The sequence below is a fragment of the Sesamum indicum genome, linkage group LG8 (assembly GCF_026168435.1).
Source record: "Sesamum indicum cultivar Baizhima isolate 11 linkage group LG8, ASM2616843v1, whole genome shotgun sequence".
Lineage (NCBI taxonomy): Eukaryota > Viridiplantae > Streptophyta > Magnoliopsida > Lamiales > Pedaliaceae > Sesamum > Sesamum indicum.
Genome location: NC_142664.1, coordinates 24,380,896 through 24,401,039, shown reverse-complemented (window position 1 = coordinate 24,401,039; position 20,144 = coordinate 24,380,896). Strand labels below are relative to the sequence as shown.

The window sequence follows — 20,144 nt, the reverse complement described above, 5'->3', positions numbered from 1 at the left end:
TTATATTTTTATAAAATAAAATATTAATTGATGGATAAAATCAAATATTGTCATGTATGGAATTGAAGTACTCAATTCAATTTAAATCTTTGCTTGCCAACAAAAGAAGCAAATACCAATGATTTGGTAATTTTATATCACATCTTGTGATTAAGAAAATAAATTATAAAAGGCCAATCATATTGTGCCACGTCATCAAATAAATATGTTAAAGTTTTCCACCCAGCAACTAAAAATAGGGGTATTTCTTCAACAAGCAAGCACACAACTCATGAACAAGACAAAAGATAAATGAAGACAATTCAAGAGACCAATCAACACACATGACTCAAGATACAAGTGACTTGTCAAGAGATCACTTAAGACAAAATTGAAGGGACGATCGAAGAAAAAAGCAAAGAAGTCTCAAAATATTTCAAAGTGCAAATCAAGAAAGATTCATGACATTCAAAGCAAAATCAAGGTGTTCGTCAAGAAAATCCTTCAAAGTTAATAATTGATTCGTGAAGAAGTCGAGAAATCTGTGAATTAACATTGTCAAGATACGAATCTACCTTGGTGAAAGATCAAATCATCAAATCCATAAAAAAATACTCAAGTTCGAGTCAAGTTCTCTAAATCTATAGCATTTAATTCGAGAATAAGTCAAAAGGCTCAAATTCACAATGAAGGAGATCAAAGCATTAAGCTCCACCTCCAAAATTGCCCAAATCAAAGATAATATTCGTGAAGTGAAAAATCAGAAGTTCCAACTAAAGATTTTGCACCCATAAAAAGTATAAATAAATTCATATATCATTTGTAATATTTTTCTTGTTTTAATAAATTTAGAAACACGAAATTTTGCATTACAACCAAATTCCCCAAAATCCACAAAACAGCAACTCATGTTAGAAAGACAAACCCACTTTTACAGTGCAACACATCAAGAATGTATTAACTTAGGATTATGTACCAGAAAGAAGAACAAGAAACTATGTTATTATCTCAGTTTTCTATCACAAAGCTGCCAAAGATTCTACTGTTAGCGTCTGCATCTTTACTTCATTCTCTTCCATCCTCAGCGAATCTAGAGAAGAACACCAAAGGAGAGAAATAAAAAGTACCAAGAAACCTTCAGAAGCCCACGAAGCAGCTTCCCTATATCTATCACTGCAAAATTTGCCTGTCTCATCTCTTGGAAGATCCTATGTTCTAGTGCAAGTGTCATCTCATGTTGCAGCATAATGGCCTGCCTGTCTGACTCAGTTTGTTCCAGAGACAGATCATCTGCCTTGGGGACTGGTAATGAGCGGTGATATAATCTTCTATGCAACCAAATTGGCAGAACTTCAAGCTGTGAAAGTACTGCACTGGTCTCAATTTATTGACCTTCTCCACCCACATTCCCATGCTAACGTCTTCCATTTTAAACAGCTACATGTTGAGGGAAACGTCAAGTAATATTTTGCATAAACAACGCATTTAGCTAGTTTATTGATCTGAGTGCATCTGTGTGTTTGTGAAAGATGACGAGTTGCACTTAACCTTACCCTCAATGTATGTTGCTCAAAGTCCGAAAGAATGAAGTTTGCAATGTCAGATGAGATGATATAGCCTGGCCCATTTGCGTAGGGTGGATACTCTTCTTCCGGCCATTCCTGAACCACCAAGAAAATATACAAGAATAATGTCAGCCTCATTCCCATGTATCCTTTCGTGTTGTAAAGGGTTAACTACACGTTCACCCCCTCCAGAAAAGCTAAATTACAAACCCCTCCTCAAACTTTCAGACTTACCCCATACTCAGTATGCAATATCTACAAACGCCCCCCACCTTAAGATTTTGGATGGGAAATGATGACCAAGCAAAATATTTTAAGTAAACTTCCTATTTTATCTCTTGTACAATAATCCTATATTTATTGACCAAAAAACCATTCTTAATATTTTGACTTCATGAGGACAGTGATGGTTTTGAATGGAAGATGAGGATTAAGCAAAAAAATCAAGAAAATTTCCTTTCCTTCCATTTTATTGACTAAACTACTGTTGGTAATATTTGGACTTCGTGAGGAAGTATCCAATATCAACCTTTAGCAAATATATTCAGACTAGACTCGGCACCACCACAACAAGGACATAATGGAGCTATAGGGCCAAATCAACAAAAGATATTGGTTGAAAAAAGTAAACAAGGACCACAGGGTATAAGAGATAAGGAGCAGATATGCCAGGATCAAATGAGAACGAAAAGTGAAGAAATGCAAGAAAGAAACCGACAATGAGAAGGAAAAAGCATTGGTCTCAATAGTACCTCATATGTAACAGCCCATTTCCCACTTCGCAGAGGCTTATGATAATAATTCATATTTCCAATGTACAAGCTCTTATTCTTCTGCACTTTCTTTGCTTCATCAATGATTGCATCTACTCTAACGAATGTGTCGTCGTCACCCTTCATAATATAATTGGCAGATACAGTCCGAACCTGCAAGAACACAGTTTATTTAGGCATGAAAAATGTTAACCCCCAAACTCTTAACCGATTCACCACTCACCCCGTATTCACAGATAGCAACAGTTTTCAGAACAACAAGGTCATAGTTGTCCATGTACGGTACTATGACAATGTCCCCAAAAAACTCAGCTTCTTTCTTTACTTCTGCATTCACTTCCTTTCTTCCGTGCTGTCAAAAGTGAGTTTCAAAATTATATCTGGCAGCCTTCAAGGTAAGTCTAGATCCAAGGATACTACATTGTTACAAGAAACCTATGTTTTTCACCTACCAGAGCTACAAAGAAACGTGCAACCACTTTTGAGGATTTGATTAGCCTATGCTGCATCCAGGACTTCCTGACAGCCATCCTTTCAGCAAAGTGATTGCCTGCAGAAAGAATACCAATGAACAGTTCAACTGGCCCGTCTGGAATAGGCGGAGCCTTCCATCTGTCTGATAAATCAAGATGTCGCTGGGGAGCAAAACTGGGGTGTGATTTGGGTAAGGAAGCCGCAAAAATGGAAATCACATCAACATCCCCATTCAAGGATAACCCAGTTGCATCCTCGAGGGTAAATCCCTAAAAACGCATTGAACAAGACTATTAGGAACTGCCTGATCAAATGTAGCATAAAAGACGGTAGGAAGACACTCACGGGGCGATATGGAAATGACGTAACATGCCTCCCATCAACGTTCACATGATAACCCTCCAAGCCAGCACTAAGAGTTAACACAAATATCTTGTCTTCCGCAAAAGGGAATGGCCAATCAATAGCCACCTTCTTAGTTCGTCCTATTAACCGGTTCAACCACCAGCTTGCCTTCGACTCCTCGGACCCATTATCGTCATCCCTAATCCACTTTTCACATTTCACCAACCCATCCACTGCAGAAGACCAAAGGACAAGCCATGATTTGCAGCGCCACAATGAAACGGCAGAATATAGAATAGTCAAAGAGCAATGCATTAAAGCACTACATAATATAAGGCCATAAGAAAAGCAGACAACTAATGTGTTCTAGGTCGGCCATCCAGGTTGCTCAATAGTGGTGGTAAAAGAGTTCCCTGCATAATATAATTGCTTAAAAATATGAAATGATCATCTTTTAGGCTAAGTTATTTTGGTATCCATAAAACTTCCTCACCTACTCTTATCCTACAATTTAATGAACAAGGCAACCCTGTTTGTTTTCTACGATTTTCCTATGAAATTTGCAATTTATAGAGCATCAATCCCCCCTTTAAGCACACAGTTCACTCTGCTACCAAGAGCTGTAGAAGAAAATCTCATCAAACAAATAAGCAGGAGAAGCCCTACACTAACATTGAATACATAGCTATATTCAGCATCTTAACTGAATTAGTATGAGAAATTAAGTACCTTCTACTCATCTGTCAATCATGTATTTTTAATCTCCCATATCCAACACTTTTCCACCCCATCAAATCTAATCACTATACTTCTCCCATAAGTAAAAAAGAACGTGATTATAACCACATCAACTAATGCCCAAACTAAGCAACAAAACATAATTCACAAAGCAAGATTCCTTCCACTCACCAGTCTCCTCATCAGCCGGAGATTTCCAACCTTCACATCGTTGAGATGTTCCCCACTGCATCCTGTAGCAAGTGTTGTGCTCAATAACAGGCTTCCCACTCCAATCCCCCTTCAACCGCGGATTAAAGTGCAAGATCCTCGGCGGGTCTTCGCCCTCAACCGTTTTCAGCCCCTGCAACTCCATCATAAACTGTGAAACCATCAAATACTGCCCCTCCTTCAACAGGGAAATCTTGGGGTCAGTCTCTGGGTGGGCTGCCCTCGGCTTCCCGACAAGCGTTACATGTGATCCCAATGTCAGCCCACAAGGCAACACCATCACTCTCCCCTTCTTCAAGAATTCATCCCCAGTAACCGATATCGAATGAGGGCACTCCTCAAACTTACTACTGCTGCTATTGTTAAGAACTGTTACACCGCTAGAACCTCCATCGCTACTACTCTTCTCAATCAATTCGAGTTCTTGCCAGAGCTTTCTGCCCACCTCAAGGGCATCTTTCGCAGACTTCCAAATCCCATTTTCCCGGCCCGAAATCACAACTCCAGCAGTGAAATTCAAGCCCGACAGCTGCTTTTTCGTGAACTCTTTGATTTTCCTATCGGGTTTTGATTGATATGCGATATCAAGAGGGCGAAGCGGCGCCTCTTTCTCCTCCAAATTCTCCTCGCTCTCCATCACAACAGGCTTGGAGTTCACAAACCCATGACTATTACCTAACGAACCTTCTCGAGCTACTGAATTCAACCCATATTTTAAAACAAAGGGAACTTCGTAAATCACCAGAAGCACGTAAACAAGCCCCAATGCAATCAGCATCCGAACTGATCTCCGCCGGTTTAAAGAACAGAACAGGTCTACATTCGCCTTTCTCATCTTTCAATTGATGAAACTCCCAGCGAAAAAAGAAGAAAGAAACTGAAAACTATCTGTTCTTCAAGCCTGGCAACACCTTGTGTTCATTAAACAAAAGTACGAGTGTGTTTCGTAGAAAAAACACAGTGGGCTATCGTGTATGTTGAGGAAAACGGCAAAAAAAAACCCACCAAAAATGCAAAGAACAGAATAGAACAGAGAGGTGTGTAGAGAGAGCGTTAGGTCAGCAACCCATAGCTGCAATTCCGTCCTCATAGAGAGAGAGCAAGAAGTTCTAAGACATACCTATAGCCTATAGGGCGTGTCTCCATCTAGAGAGAGAGAGAGGGAGGTGGCGGTGGTGGTGGTCAGGTGGTGGTGGTGGCGGTGGAGGCTTCCTTTCTGGGTCGGTCACTCCACTTTTTGTAGTGAAAAAGAAATTCTCTAAAAATCAAATTATCAAAATTTAATTAAATACACCAACAATATTCATTCATTTAACAAATATACATTAATTATAAATCTGATAAATTAAGAAAATAAAATCCTTTTCTAAGAAATATTTTTATTACTAATTTTCAATTTATACAAAATCCATTTATTTAAATAAAATTATGAGATGTTCATCAAAACAAAATATTATAATTACTGATAGTGAAAATATATTTTAGTAACAATACCAAAAAAAAGTACAAACTTTGGTACAGAGGGTACAAGTCATTATATTATATATATTCTATTTTGTTAGTACAATTAATTAATTTTAACATTAAATAAGAAGCATCAGTCACTCTCATCTAAAATAAATAAATAAAGTAATTATAAATTTATAAGGGGAGTTCAAAGACTTTAAGTCAAAGGTAGCATTGAACCAAAGTGTACTGTTTTCCACTTACTTCCACACTAAGAGAACGCATTGAAATTCTTTATTTACAATTTTAATATATTCTGTCTTATTTATTTAATATTTGTTATGTTGTATTTTTTTACAATAACATAAAACAATTTAATTTTTTTATATATAGTATATATGTGTTATATAGAATAGAAATTGTGATAAAATTTGAAACGGAAAATTCGACCTACCTAAATAACGTATTATATCATTGTAATTTAATTTGTTATAAGATTTTAAATAAAAAATTCAACTTACCTAAATAGAGGTGGGGCATGGAATTTAATTCGTATCGTATTATTATAATAAAATTTGAAATTCGTATCGTATTATTATAATTTAATTTATAATAAGATTTGAAATAGAAAATTGAACTTGCCTAAATAGATATGGGGTCAGGGGGTTTAATTCGTGTTATATTATTATAATTTAATTTGTAATAAGATTTGAAATAAAATATTCCACTTACCTAAATAGATGCGGGGCCAGGGGGGTTAATGTCTATCAAATTATTGTAATTTAATTCGGAGTTATACTTTTGAGAAATTACTTATTTATTATGGGTTTTAATGAGAATTATGGCCCTGGAGATATTTTTCAGTTTATGAGACTATATTTAATTATAATAAATAAACTTTAATGAAAGAAAATTATAAGATTTGTGAGATAGGACTTGGTAATGCAATTTATGTGATTTTGTGCTCACTTAAGCTATCAGTTATTAAATTATATATAAATATTAATTCAATAATTCATAGTTTACAAGATTATATATTCACATGGGCTGTACTGAAATTTTTTATGAGATATTATTTGTGGTAATTTTGTTATAATTTATATATGGTATTTTAAAACTTAAATTAAGTAGTTTTTTTTTTTTTTTTTGTCTTTAAGAACTTTTATAAGATCTATAATTTTTCTATTTTGAAATTTACGTGGGCATGACATCTTTAAAATTAAGATAACTTTATAAGTTTTCGAATATGATATTTTTGCAAATTTATGAAAAATATAAATTGAGTTGCTATATTTAATTAATAAATATATATTACAATAATGCAAGTTTACTTATTGTGTATCAATGAATAATTATATTATTTATTAATGAAAGTATTATTTAATTAAACATTAAGTTGCATTTGGATTTGAAATCATGAATTTTAAATACTCGGTAATGATTCCTTTGGATAATTTTAAATGTAAAGGATTTCAAATCCTTACATTTTAGTTTTGAACTAAGTTTTGATAAATATGGATGGATTTCAAATTCCTTTCAAATATAGTCATTTGAAATCCTTTCTTCAAATCCATCAATTCGAATACTCTTAAATTTTTTTATAAGTATTAAATAATTTAATAATACATGTAACGGATATTATAAAAAATATTATGAAGTATACTAATTGAAATTATTTTTTTGAAAATTAATTATATTGACAAATAATAAGTGAAAATTCAAACAAAAATGGTATCCTTTTAACATAAACGCACAAAAAATGGTCTTTAACCAATTAAGAATATTTTTTGAAAAAAAAAATCAAACCACAATTGGATTTAGCCTTTTTCGCTCTTTATTTTTTTTTTACAAATACTATCCACTCTTTATTTAACTACAAATCCCAATTTTCCCTTAAAAAAAATTATATTTTCAAAGTAGAAATTTTCACAAACAACCCTTAAAGCTGATTGGGGAAACTTTAGGCTGGTACAATGGTGCCCTGCTTAGGCTTCAAAAAGTTGTACTTTTTGTATCACATATGGCCGTTAGCCCAATTTTTGGAAGTAGGCAATAATGAGAATTGGAATTTGAATATGAATTTGATTCCAAATTCTTTAAAAATTCATACCGTTTGTATTTTTTCTATGCATGATTGCGATAAAAGATAGGCCTCTCAATCATCATGCCAAATATCATAATTGAATTTTATTTGAATTATTTATTTATTTATTTATTTTTTAGAGTAAAAAATATGTTATTAATAAAAATATTTGCGACCAATTAAATCAGCAATATCACTCAACAATCCTAACAATTTCTTGTTTTACAATAATAAAGTAATGATCCACCTTATTATCCACCGAAAACTATTAAAAAATACATAAATTATCCCTGTATTATTGATAATTGCACTAAAGTACTCTATAACTATGTATATGTTTATTATTGTTCCTTCATGTCAGGCATTTTTAAAAGAAAAATGCTGATGTTATCATAAAAAATTAATGAAAATTCATATTTGCTGTTGAACTTTTGGTCAACAATTTGACAAGTACTTTTGGGACAAAATATACCCTTCTATATGAGATGATGGTATGATATTATTACCCCTTTTATTTTATTAAACATGATATGTCATATCTATAAAATATTTTTATATTAAAATAAATAAGTAAATTGTAGATTGAAAATATGCATATATCAAATAAAACAAAAAAATTATAATAAAATTTAAAATAAAAAAATTTTCAATCGGTAGCAACGGTTATCATTTATTGCATAGAATTCCAACTAATCTCAGTACACTGTGCCACATGGCTCCTAAGGCGGGCTTGCACGTTCCCCTGCGCAACCGGCGCACTCTAGAACCAACAAAAACCCTCTCGGACTCCAAACATGTTCCCCTGCGTAACCGGCGCACTCTAGAACAAACAAAAACCCTCCCTAAGCCCAACGCTCTCTCTCTCTCGTATCCCAAGTCAAGTCCCACCACACAGGCGCACATACACAGAGTAATACCCATTCAAGACCCTTTTTGCAGTTTTCTCATACTTGACCCTGAAATGGCAGAGCACACCACCCACAGGCGCATTTTAGCAGCTCAAGACGCCCAATCACCCATGGATCCCCCGCCCAAACCCACCACTAAAGCCCTCCACAGCCGCCGCCGCCACCACCACCATCCCCCAGTCCAAGGTTGCACTGATGCCCCTCCTTCCTCCGTTCAGAACATATCCGACCGCTTCTCCAAACTCTACATAACCCACAAGAAACTTGCTGATAATCGACCCAGCGGTGCGAAATTACCTCCGCACCCTCAACCCGACCCACAATTCGATAAAAACTCCCTCCCTTCTCCGCCATTTCCGGACACCCATACCACCAAATCAAACAGCCGCCATGAGAGAAATACGAGTGGTAATCAGGCAGTGGTTAGAGTTGTTGACGAAATCAAGAAGCCATTGCCGTCCGAGAAACCCTCTCTTGAGAGTGAAAAAGTGGAGGAGAGATTTGAACAAGGGGTAGAAGTGGTTAGGAGGGCATCTGTGAATGTTGGAGGGATAAGAAAGTCATTTGGCAGGCCAGGAGTGGAGCTGCACGACTTCTTCTCCTGCAGCGGGGTGAGAGTTGTAGCCGTCGATATGAATCCGTACATGCAGATTCACGCCGTAGATTGTGCAAGAAAGGCTCGTGATAGCTTGGAGAAGTTCACCTCCAAGACTCTTGCTTCTACCATAAAAAAGGTGCGCTTTCTTTGTTTTTGTGTAATTGACATATGAATACATACTTTGAACCGCACAATTTATAAAAATTTAGCCAAATGTTTTTGGATGTATATCAAACAACTGAAAAATTACAAACAAACAATGTTTATATTATAGTTGTAATTACAAATATATCCTTTATTCAGCCTTGCAACTTTATCCTTTATTCAGCATTGCAACTTTATACAAACATCATTTGAGTTATATTACACTAGTACCATCAGGGGTATATCCATAATTACAAAGAATAAATGATGTTTGTGTAATTAAGTTTAACCCAAGAAACGTCCATATAATTACTTTTATGTAAAATTAAAATCCGTGATTTGATATATGATCGAGGTAGTAGTTCAAGTAGAATTAACGCCATGATTAATTTTTCTTTTCAATAATTTTGTAAAAAGATATATTTTCAACTCCTACCTAAAATTTTATTCCTGGATACAATAATATGGTGGAAATATTATCATATGGTCCTAGTGAAAACTATAGATAGTATTTGTTATTTTCTTTTTTATTTAAAAAAAATTAATTAATGTAGCTTTTTGAAACAGGAGTTTGATGGGGTATATGGAGCTGCATGGCACTGTATAGTAGGCAGCAGTTTTGGGTCATTTGTGACACACTCAGTGGGTGGCTTCATTTATTTTTGTATGGATCAAAAGTTATATATCCTCTTGTTCAAGACTGCTGTTCAAAGGGCTGCATGAATTTCAAGCCTTATTTTTGGGAAATTATATGTAATCTCTACAATACTAAGAAATTTTGCCAAGAAAACCATTGGGACGATATTTTTCATGCTTTTTTTTTTTCTTTTTCATTTAACAAAAAATTGTGTTTTTTGATAATTGGTTATAGAAGATTGGATTTTTGTAGAATTGATAATTGCTATGACTTGATGTACATGTTAGATATCATCGGACTCGTACCATTGCTATATTGGTTTAACTTGTGCTTTGCAAATGGGGTTTTGTTCAGATAATAAGGTTGACGTCTTATGATAAAATTTCAGTAGAAATTATTTCTAATATCATTAAAAAAACAGTTCAAATCATTTGTTTTATTTTACATTTTGAATTTTAATATGCACATGATGTAAACACTATGGCAAAATAACTTGCAACATAGGGCTTCCAAGTAATTAATTTTATTATTAAATTTAATATGTGTGTATAATATCATTTGAGAATTCTTACAAGGTAGTACTAGGGAAAAAAAAATGAATGAAAAGGGACTTTAACCATGGTCAAGAAGATATATACCAATCAAAACTGGAGATGCTTTTTGTATATGAAAAAGGTCTTCAGGGAAAGCTAAAGTAAGGAATCCACTCCCATCAATGCTTTTTCACCACATTTTAGTGTAACCCCTAAACTTTTTCTTTTTGCACCTCACAATATGGGATGATGAGAGAATAGCATACAATAGTCACTTATCCTTACACCAAATTCAAGATGCAAATTTAGGCATGGTTGGAACTTGGAAATGGCCTTTCCCCAATTACTTGCCTTGTTTGATGGGAACTATGTTGTGTAAGCCAAGTTAGGCAAAGTAGGAAAACAGGGTCTTATGGTGAGAGCATATTAGTCACATCTTTCCATCACATTTGTTGAACTTTCACATTTCAAATTTGTATGTTTAATTTTATAGGAATATGCTAAACTTGATAATAATTGAGACCCGCCATGTCCTCCCTTATCTTATTGGACTTCAAACCTACTGCACCTTCACCCCTCTCTCAACCCCATCTCCATCCCAATCCTCGCCTCAACCACACTCACTGGATCTAACTTCCAAACTCCATTTACTTTTTCTTTTTCTTTTTTTTTTTGATTAATTGATACAATTTTTTTTTTAAATAAGATTATTATATATAAATATCTAATAAGTTATTATTATGTTAGAAGTATATATTTTACAAATATATGTAATAAAAAATTAAATATATTTACAAATATTATTTAGGGTGGATTCGGAAAAAGACCATTGACTTAGAGCAGATCCAATTGGATCCATAAAAATAAACTTCATCCCAAACTCAAACATAATAATTTATACCCGATCCCTTCTTCATTTGCCGTCCCTACCATTGAATCTATAGCATGAAATATTTGTGCAGGGTATAGAGTCAACTTGTATTGAGCCAAACAGTGATGATCGTGTCAAATCATTCTACTTCTAATGTATTATAATTCTTACTATTTGATCTGGTTGTGAAATATTTCTATTAATAAGTGATGGATATCATAAATTTGGCCATGCTACAATGGTCAAAATATTTTTAAGAAAATACTAACATTATTGAAGGATTAACTCTATAATCAGAGGTTAGTATTTCGATACTTAAGTTAGTAACGATTTATGACAAAATAAAAGAAAATTTTGAAATAAAGTAATAATAATAGTAAAATATAATGTCAGAGTGATAAATATTCGTGGAGTGCAAAATATAGGCTTAAAATAGCTCGAAAAACGGAGAAAAACAATGAGGGAAAGCGAGTTTGAGAATATGGAGTGATGATAAAAAATCGTGTCCTTTGAAAATCTGCACATGACCTCTATTTATAGATCTCTATAGAGCTGGATATGAGACCAATTTCTGGGTGTCGTACGACATTGAAAAGTTATTTTGAGTTGGCTATCATACGCATCAAAATCGTTGGTGATTTGGATAAGTTTTGGTTGAGATATATGAGTTGGACGAAATCCTACCAGACCTGTCTATTTTTCTGGGAATTAGTTACTCATGGACTTTCCAGCTCATTTGTGATCGATTTACTTGGAACCACCTGGAGATATTTTAGGGTGACGTGTACAAATGTGTTGGCAAGTTATATGACGTGTCTCCCTATGATAACGTGTACGACTGAAATGAGCTTATTTCTTGGGCCTACCAGCTCAGTGAAGTAATAGGTAAATTTACGTGTCTTTCTTCCCTGCTAATAGGCTTTATACATTCTATTGGTGGTCCCTTATCCATTCTGCTAATAAGCCAACTGGGCTAGTATGTCTAACTTCTGGGTTTGACCCAATAATTTTAGGAGGCATCATCACTCCCCGCCACTCCAGGAATGCAAGTCGTAGAATTGGACTACTGGAGTAATGCCGACCGACTGAATGACTCTAGCTGAAAAGTCCTTTCTTTTATATTTTGTTGTTCCTGCAGGTTAGTATAAATACTTGGTTGATGTTCCTGCAGATTAGTATAAATATTTGGCTGAAAAATACCCAATTTATTTGCTATGTAGCAATATACCCTGTAGGTGTTAGGGTAATGTTAAGCAGGTTTCATTTAGTATTATGCTGAAAAAGATGTGCCAATAGAAGACAGATAATAACTGAAGTAAGTGTGCCAGCTAGTAGCTGTTTGCAACACGTATATGCCAGCTAGTAACAATTGAGTTGGATGCGTGTGCTAGCTAGTGGCGACTCATGTCATTGCGTTCAACAGCTGGTGGCAACCTAAGTAACTGTTTGCACTAGCTAAGGATAACTTATTGGAAGAATACGCTAGCTAGGAGCTATTTATATAAAATGTATTCAAAAAATAACTAAAAGTCAAAGTAAATTCTTTATATTGAAAATACGATAGAGGTTTACAATTAAAAATTTTTAAATCGTTATTCTTGTACTTAATATCTTGGTAATAAACCATATTATTATTTATTATATTGAAAATGTATTTTGTGGAGTTATATAATATATTTTCTGAAAATAGGGCGTAGTACATGTGGAAAAGTGAAAGCTGAAAAAGAAATGGGAAAAGAAAAGAAAAAAGAGAAATGATATAGCTTTTGCTTCGCAGTAGCTAACGTACGCATGAAGCGCATTATCGATTCCTCTTTCCTTCCCCTCCATCATTCGTCTATCTTCCTCCTCTGCCTCACATCACAGTCTCTCTCTCTCTCTGACTACATTCTCAATCTTCCTGTTATTCTCACTCTCTATATTGACACACAGTGCACGCACTCACTCCTCTGTCTGTACGTAAGCTCAAGAAAGCGAGAGAAATCAAGAATGGATCAGCTCTTAGTAAATGAAGCATCATTCACGGTGGCAATCAACCAGTCGTCCTATAGTTTAGCGGAGCTACTTTCTTCTGGGATGGGTGGCGGAGGAGGGGGTCTGGGGCTCAGAATGGGGAGCTTGGGTGACGATGGTTCTGGCGTTGGAGAAGTAGGAGATGTTTCCTTGGAGCAATCGACCGTGACTTACCAGAGCGTCAGCCGCGGCGGAAATGGTGGTGGAAAGAGGAGAAGGGGTGTTGTGAATTTCATTGAGGATGACTCCTCTAAGCTTGTTTCCACCAGTAGTGATAATCATGATTTGGTAACATTTCTCTCTCTCTCTCTCTCTCTCTCTCTGTCATTTCAGGATACATGTTTTCTGCAGCTGCAACTGTGCATTTCTGGTATCTCAAATTTAATTTAATTGAGCATGTTTCTCATTCCCACAGTTTCTGGGGGTTTGGATAAGATGTGGTGAAGGTTTTGAGTTCTTGTTTCTAAGTGGAAATGTACGGCCAAAAATGGGATTGTATTATATCTATAATAAATGTTTATTGAAGTAATTGTTGGTAAACTCTTTCTATTATAATTTAAGCTTGAAAATGATGTCGTATTTAGCCTTACAATCATACAGTAAAGATTTCATTTTTTCGTATTAGTTTTATTTTCTAGCACCTTACTTTTTTCCTTAGGACTATGTATAACACTTTTGTCTTTCACCGCTTGGAGGTATCAATACCTATTGGTATCATCACAAATGCCACAACTTTCAGTTCGATTTCATCTTGAATTCCACCAATCTTTCTATATTCCTTTTGTGCAACAATAGAAAATTGCATTTTTTGCTAATGATTTACAGGATGAAATATTTGATGTACTCAAAATTGAGTGACGATTGTTAAACTCGTTTCTTTCCACGCAACAGAATGAGTCGAATGGTAAACGAATGAAAGCATCAGGATCCAGAGATGAAGACAGAGGCTCAAAGACGGAAGCAGAAACAAATCCATTGAACAGTATCAAATCAATTGAGGAGAAGAGCAAACCTGAACCACCTAAATACTACATTCATGTTAGAGCAAGAAGGGGTCAAGCTACCGATCGCCACAGTCTAGCAGAAAGAGTAACTGTTACATGCATTATTTGGCATTATAGGACATGCTTGCCAGTAATGTAGTTTCTCATGCTATGGTTCAATTTCAGGCTCGGAGAGAAAAGATCAGCGAGAGGATGAAAACACTGCAAGATTTGGTTCCAGGATGCAACAAGGTAGGTCTCCTCCTGCCATCCTTTTCAATTTAACATTGTTAGCTTCTAGTGCCGTTGGGTTCTGTTTAAATCCAGTCTATCAAATGTGATACCATCAATTTGTTATTATGAAGTATGTAACTTTCTGTTTTATATGGTGCCCAGATTTCATTTTGTTTGTATAATGGCTTTAACCTTTAAGAAACACAAATTGATAAAATACCATATTTCACTTCAGGTTATTGGAAAAGCTCTTGTTCTTGATGAGATAATTAATTACATCCAGTCACTGCAGCATCAAGTTGAGGTAACTTAGTCTTGTTTTGCAGTTTGTTCATCTTATCTTTCTGGCACTCATGGTTCCACTTAACTCAATTCTTTCTACGGCTGCTGTAGTTTTTGTTGATGAAGCTTGTAGCAGTTAACCCAAGGCTGGATCCCGCAATAGAAGGCTTTCCTATCAAAGATGTAAGTGAAATTTGTGTCCTATTTTCTCCATATAAATTTGAAGGTAATAGTCAAGTAAAATGAGTTGAGAATTATGTGGAGAGTTCCCATTTATCTTATTTCAGTCTCCCAATCAACTTTTCAGCCAAATAGTTCCCAAAATTTGGTCATGTGACACGCATATGCAAAACTTTGAGGGGTAAATGTGTCATTTTACACCTATTAATTCAAAAAACAAAAGTAATTTTTTTTTATGATTTTGTATTTAACTACATTTACTTATTTTCTCATAGATTTTTCTCTAACAATTTAAATAACTATTTACTGAACTTAAGAACAAATGCAAATCAACTCAAAGTGAAAAATAATTCAAATTAACTTGTATCCAGCAAGATGTGTAGAAGAATGTAGTTTGAAATGCTAATTTATTTTCATGTGACTTCCTTCTTTCTTCCTTGCTAAAACTTTTAGTCATCTGTCTTGACTACTTAAAAACATATAATGAACTCTTTAACTTATTAAGTGAATAATCTTTACTTATGTTTGAACATAATAACACTAATCATCAATATACACAAATAAAATCATTATAATATATAGCAGCGATTTTATTCCATACTTGAAAAAGTAATGAAAAGATAATCAATATGATGTCATTAATCATTATAAGATTTTTGTCCATACTAAATGCCTAAAATACATATATGGTTAAATAAATAAATGTATCAAATATTTAGTCATATACATAAAGCTATCTATTAAACATAATATGTCTTGTGCATATTAAATATTTTGGTCTTTACTGTATTGTTTATATGTTAAATAAAGCACAAACTTTGTTATTAAAATTCAAATATATTTGATTTGTAGCTATAAGTTAAATAATTGCTAATTAGTTACTTTGCTTCTAATAAAACTTAACTTATTTGACTTTCCAAAGAACTTGGGTAAATTATTTTCTTCCTCATGTTCATTTTCTCACTCTGTCTTGAGGGCTGTTGTGGACATAAATTTCTGGCCAGAAGTTTAATTCTAAACAACTGGTTGGCGGAAATAAGTTCGGAATTTCTGTCTGAATATACAGTGAGATGCACATAAGAGGCATGTGCATGAAATATTGCACTTGCGTATATTCATACAGGCATGAGTTTGTTATATTTGACGACATACTTTCACTCAACTAAAGTTAATGCTGCTAATTAATAAATAATAGTGCACTTTGAAAATCATATCAGTACTTGAGAGGAAGAGTAGAAGCTGTAAGTCTGCAATTGCTATTTAAGAATATCATGGTTGGTTCAAAAATATTTGTGCAATTCTATGAATATGTCGGTACCAGTGAATAGATCTTTACTTTCAGAAAGTCAGTGGAACATCAACGGCATATTCTCTAAAATATTTTGTTGAATTCATTTATGTGAAGCGTGCTGTTATCATCTTCATTGGTGTGTAAGCACTTTCTATAGTAGATTGTCTATCTTCAAATTGCACTTTTGTGCTGTAGCCATAGTGCAGAAAGCAATTTTCTTTTCTGACATGAAAATATTGCCTTGCAGGTAGCAGCACGGTCATTTGATGCAAATGGGACGATGTACAAGTCACAAGCGCCCGAAGAATGTGGTCAAGGAACACAAACAGAGTGGCCTCCATTGCAGGTTGGTAGTGGTTTTGAGAATGAGAAACATGACTGGGAATCAAGATAGCATTCAACATATTAATGTACTATCCTAACCTAAGTAACTTAGTTCCCTTGTTGTTTTAGTGGTAGAGATGTATGTGTCTCTCGGGTTTTTTAGGCTTTCGGGATTTCAGGTTATGGAAAAATCACAACCATCCATGTAATGGGGGATCTATAGAGTGTTGGATCATTTATAGGTGCTCTTAGGATTTCAAGTTTGAAACAATCACAATCATTCTAGGACCTATATAGTGATGTTATAGTCAGATGGTTGTGATCGTTTGGGATCCAAGTTCAGAGACCTATTAAGAATAACTTGTGTTCCCCATGCACCAGAATGGAGATCAGCTTGTAATCATTTTAAGCTAACAAATATAGATGTACAAGAATTGTCTCAAACTTGTAAGCAGTCTCGGTAAAATAGCGGATTGGATTTTGTGTTGCAATTCCTGTCACATCTCTATTCTATTCTCATATACATGCCGCATATATAAACATTACATAATTATTTTTATCTAAGGATTTTATACAAGTGATATATATTTATATATGAAATGAAATAAATGATACGATGTTTAAGGATTCTGTAAGAAAAATGATCGTGTTACCAAAAAATTTAATTAATTATCTTTAGTAATCTATCAAAGTTAGAGAGGTGTTTTGGTGATAATCGATTATAAGGTAATATTAACTCTTTATAATGTTATTCTAATTTACAATGATTTTGACAAAATAATGTAATGAAGCTTCATTTACTTTAAATCAATATAATGTTCTCTTTTGTTGATTTTGTAGTTAGAATCATTTATTATGAATATTATAAGAGTAAATGTGTACTTTAAACTAGAAATTATTACATAAAACAAGTGGAAACATAATGTCCGCTCATCCGCAGTTTTCAAAAGAACATTTCAATACATATTTTTCGAAAAATAATACTAACATCCAAAAAAAAAGTTAGTAATTTGTAATTAAATTATTTTTCAATAGATATTGTAATTAGCCCTCTGAAAAGTCATATTCTCATAAAAAAAAATGGGTTGAACTGAATTTGACGACAACAATGTTACTTATGCAATAAAATATTTGTGCAAGGACCAAAATATCTTAGGATTTAATTCTGCAAATAGATGTTGTGGATCAATCCTTGTTGCTTGTCTGAAAAGGAAATCTGATCCAATGGTTGTTATTTTACTATTTCTATCATCCAATGTCTTTGTGGTGCATCAAGATACAACTGCCTAAAAGATGCAATGTCAAAGTCAATCCAAGTTAGAAAGGATGTATTAAATAATGAAGTATGTAGTGATATAATTTGTTATTTCATTATTGTTTTGTAATTTAATGGCTAGTAAAGAATGTATTGTCATTATTAATTGATATCTTGATATAATTACGACTAATGTTAAAAAAATAACAAAATTAGAATGTCTTAAAATGCTCCTTTTATTGGAAACTATGAACTTATAAAGTTTCTTTATATGGAGTTTGGTCTGATAGAGGGATGATCCCTTAATCTTTTTTCAAACAAAGGGGGGGAGGGGGAAATGAAGATGTTTTACAACTCGTAAATTTCTTGAGCCAATAGTCAAAACAAATTAAGGAATTAAATTACTAATAAAATCAAGCAAAAACTCATTTAAGAAACTCAAATGTACATTTTCATACCTAAAATCATTATTCACGTAAAAAATAATTAATTCAGACCAGTTTTTGCCGCCAATCTAATCACATTGCTATTGTTGCACTCATTATATAATTTGTTCTACTTCTTAACATACATCAATTACATGACAAATGCATTAAACTCTTGTTGAATCTGATCCAATATTGAACTGCAATTTCCGTACGACGTTTCATTTAGAACAACATTTGAAACTCCACCTAGTTGAAATAGAAAACAACATACATAAAAGTCTCCTTCTTGTCTAGGTGCAACCAATTTTGTGTTGAACACTCAAATTGTTCAAAGCTCATCTCAACCACCATTTCACTTCAAAACCACGGCAATATTACCTGACAACAAATCAACCATTTACAAGTATAGAGTATTGCATACAAATCCCTCCTCGAACTCTCCTAAAAAACAACACATCCATCAATGAACTAATCAATGTTTATTACTACTACTCTTTGTTCACTTTCCAATGGCATTCAAGAACATACTCATCTCTATGCTTACTACCATCTTTGGGCCAAGAACATTGTCAAAATCTCGGGCAGCAGCAGTAGTTGAGTGTGCTGTCTGCCTGTCGACCCTGGAGGGCGAAAATGGGACGCGGGTGCTGCCTTGTCTGCATGAGTTTCACAGCGTTTGCATCGGTAGATGGCTGGCCACCCCACATTTCAAGAACACGTGTCCGGTTTGCAGGTTTCCAATGGAACAAGACTGTAACGAAGGTGATCATAAGAGGTCCAGAAGACAAGAGCGTTTCACTGAGGAAATGGTGATTTGGTTTTCTTCTTTCCATGTTGCTGGTTTCTGATGATCATCGATAACTTTCCTATTTCAAACATGTATATAGAATGCCATGAAGTTGTAAATGAAGTCTTGCACGGAAACACCTCTTGTTCTTGCTTAGCTCTGTTTTTACTCACATTTTCCCCTTGCTCCTGTTGTTGGAGAAGTCCCACATTCAGACAAGAAAAAAGGTCACCTTGTTGCATGCCACTCAAGATATTTTCTCAAGAACAGCAATGTTCAGGCATAGAAGCCTGTGAAGTAGTAGTTGGTAGATCTAATCATATCATAAAACCAATGCAAACTCCATGACAAGTTCACATAATGTGTGTTCTTGATTACATTAAATGTCGTTAATATATCTAAACTTGTAATGGGATTACCGCTCCTTGGAGAATGCCTTTTTGTCTGATTATAGCAGCTTTGTTCTCCTTACTACTGATCTCATTGCAATAAAAAATATTAGAAGTAGCAAAAGCCATTTACATGGCAAAATAGAATACAGGGCCATAATAACCACAGTCAAGATATCACTCTCTTGTTAGGTTCATCACTGATCCTCAGCTCAAGAACTGTCGTGGCCATTGCGATGGTCTTCACATTGATGCTTTGGCTGCCCTCAGAATTTGATCAGGCAACCTCTCACAGCCTGATTCCTTGATCTGCGCTTGCAGGCCATTGAGGCATACAATGCTGCCAGTCCCTGTGAGGTGCCCTTCAGGAACATGACCCTGATCACAATGGGAAATGGGGGAGCTGGAGATGCTTGGTGGTTTGACTGCCGTTTTTGATAAGAAAAATTTTGAGTGAAGTTTTAAGTACTTTGACTGATGGATTCATGAAAGATGCTCCGAGAGCTGAATAAAGCTGTTTATTTGTTGAACTAGAATGGTGTGTAGAGAATCTGAAATCCTTAACAAATTTGGACGTAAAGTAGGATTTCTTGGCAGCAATATTTGTCTTGTTTAATAATCGAAACATATCCACAAATTTAAAATCGTGCCATTATTACTTTAGTGTGTTGGTG

General features: G+C 34.5%; 4 protein-coding genes across 4 annotated transcripts; 3 read left to right on the top strand and 1 right to left on the bottom strand.

Annotated features, from left to right (window-relative positions):
- Nucleotides 1–869: 869 nt before the first annotated feature.
- Nucleotides 870–5,340, bottom strand: LOC105168744 (hydroxyproline O-galactosyltransferase GALT6). Its single transcript, XM_011088887.3, has 7 exons — nt 4,046–5,340; nt 3,137–3,369; nt 2,770–3,060; nt 2,541–2,669; nt 2,297–2,470; nt 1,533–1,640; nt 870–1,416 (listed from the first exon to the last, which is right to left on the bottom strand). Exons 1-7 carry the CDS (start codon nt 4,917–4,919, stop codon nt 1,207–1,209), a joined length of 2,019 nt encoding a protein of 672 aa, XP_011087189.1. The 5' UTR covers nt 4,920–5,340; the 3' UTR covers nt 870–1,206.
- A 2,957-nt stretch (nt 5,341–8,297) lies between these two features.
- On the top strand, nt 8,298–10,154 carry LOC105168743 (uncharacterized). Its single transcript, XM_011088886.3, has 2 exons — nt 8,298–9,255; nt 9,831–10,154. The coding sequence occupies exons 1-2, from the start codon at nt 8,326–8,328 to the stop codon at nt 9,984–9,986; spliced, it is 1,086 nt and encodes a 361-aa protein (XP_011087188.1). The 5' UTR covers nt 8,298–8,325; the 3' UTR covers nt 9,987–10,154.
- A 2,924-nt stretch (nt 10,155–13,078) lies between these two features.
- On the top strand, nt 13,079–17,102 carry LOC105168742 (transcription factor bHLH79). The gene is made up of 6 exons (XM_011088885.3): nt 13,079–13,605; nt 14,209–14,406; nt 14,487–14,552; nt 14,770–14,838; nt 14,928–14,999; nt 16,535–17,102. Exons 1-6 carry the CDS (start codon nt 13,096–13,098, stop codon nt 16,679–16,681), a joined length of 1,062 nt encoding a protein of 353 aa, XP_011087187.1. The 5' UTR covers nt 13,079–13,095; the 3' UTR covers nt 16,682–17,102.
- A 1,701-nt stretch (nt 17,103–18,803) lies between these two features.
- LOC105168823 (uncharacterized) lies at nt 18,804–19,908 on the top strand. The gene is made up of 2 exons (XM_011088980.1): nt 18,804–19,103; nt 19,792–19,908. The coding sequence occupies exons 1-2, from the start codon at nt 18,804–18,806 to the stop codon at nt 19,906–19,908; spliced, it is 417 nt and encodes a 138-aa protein (XP_011087282.1).
- The last annotated feature ends 236 nt before the right edge of the window (nt 19,909–20,144 follow it).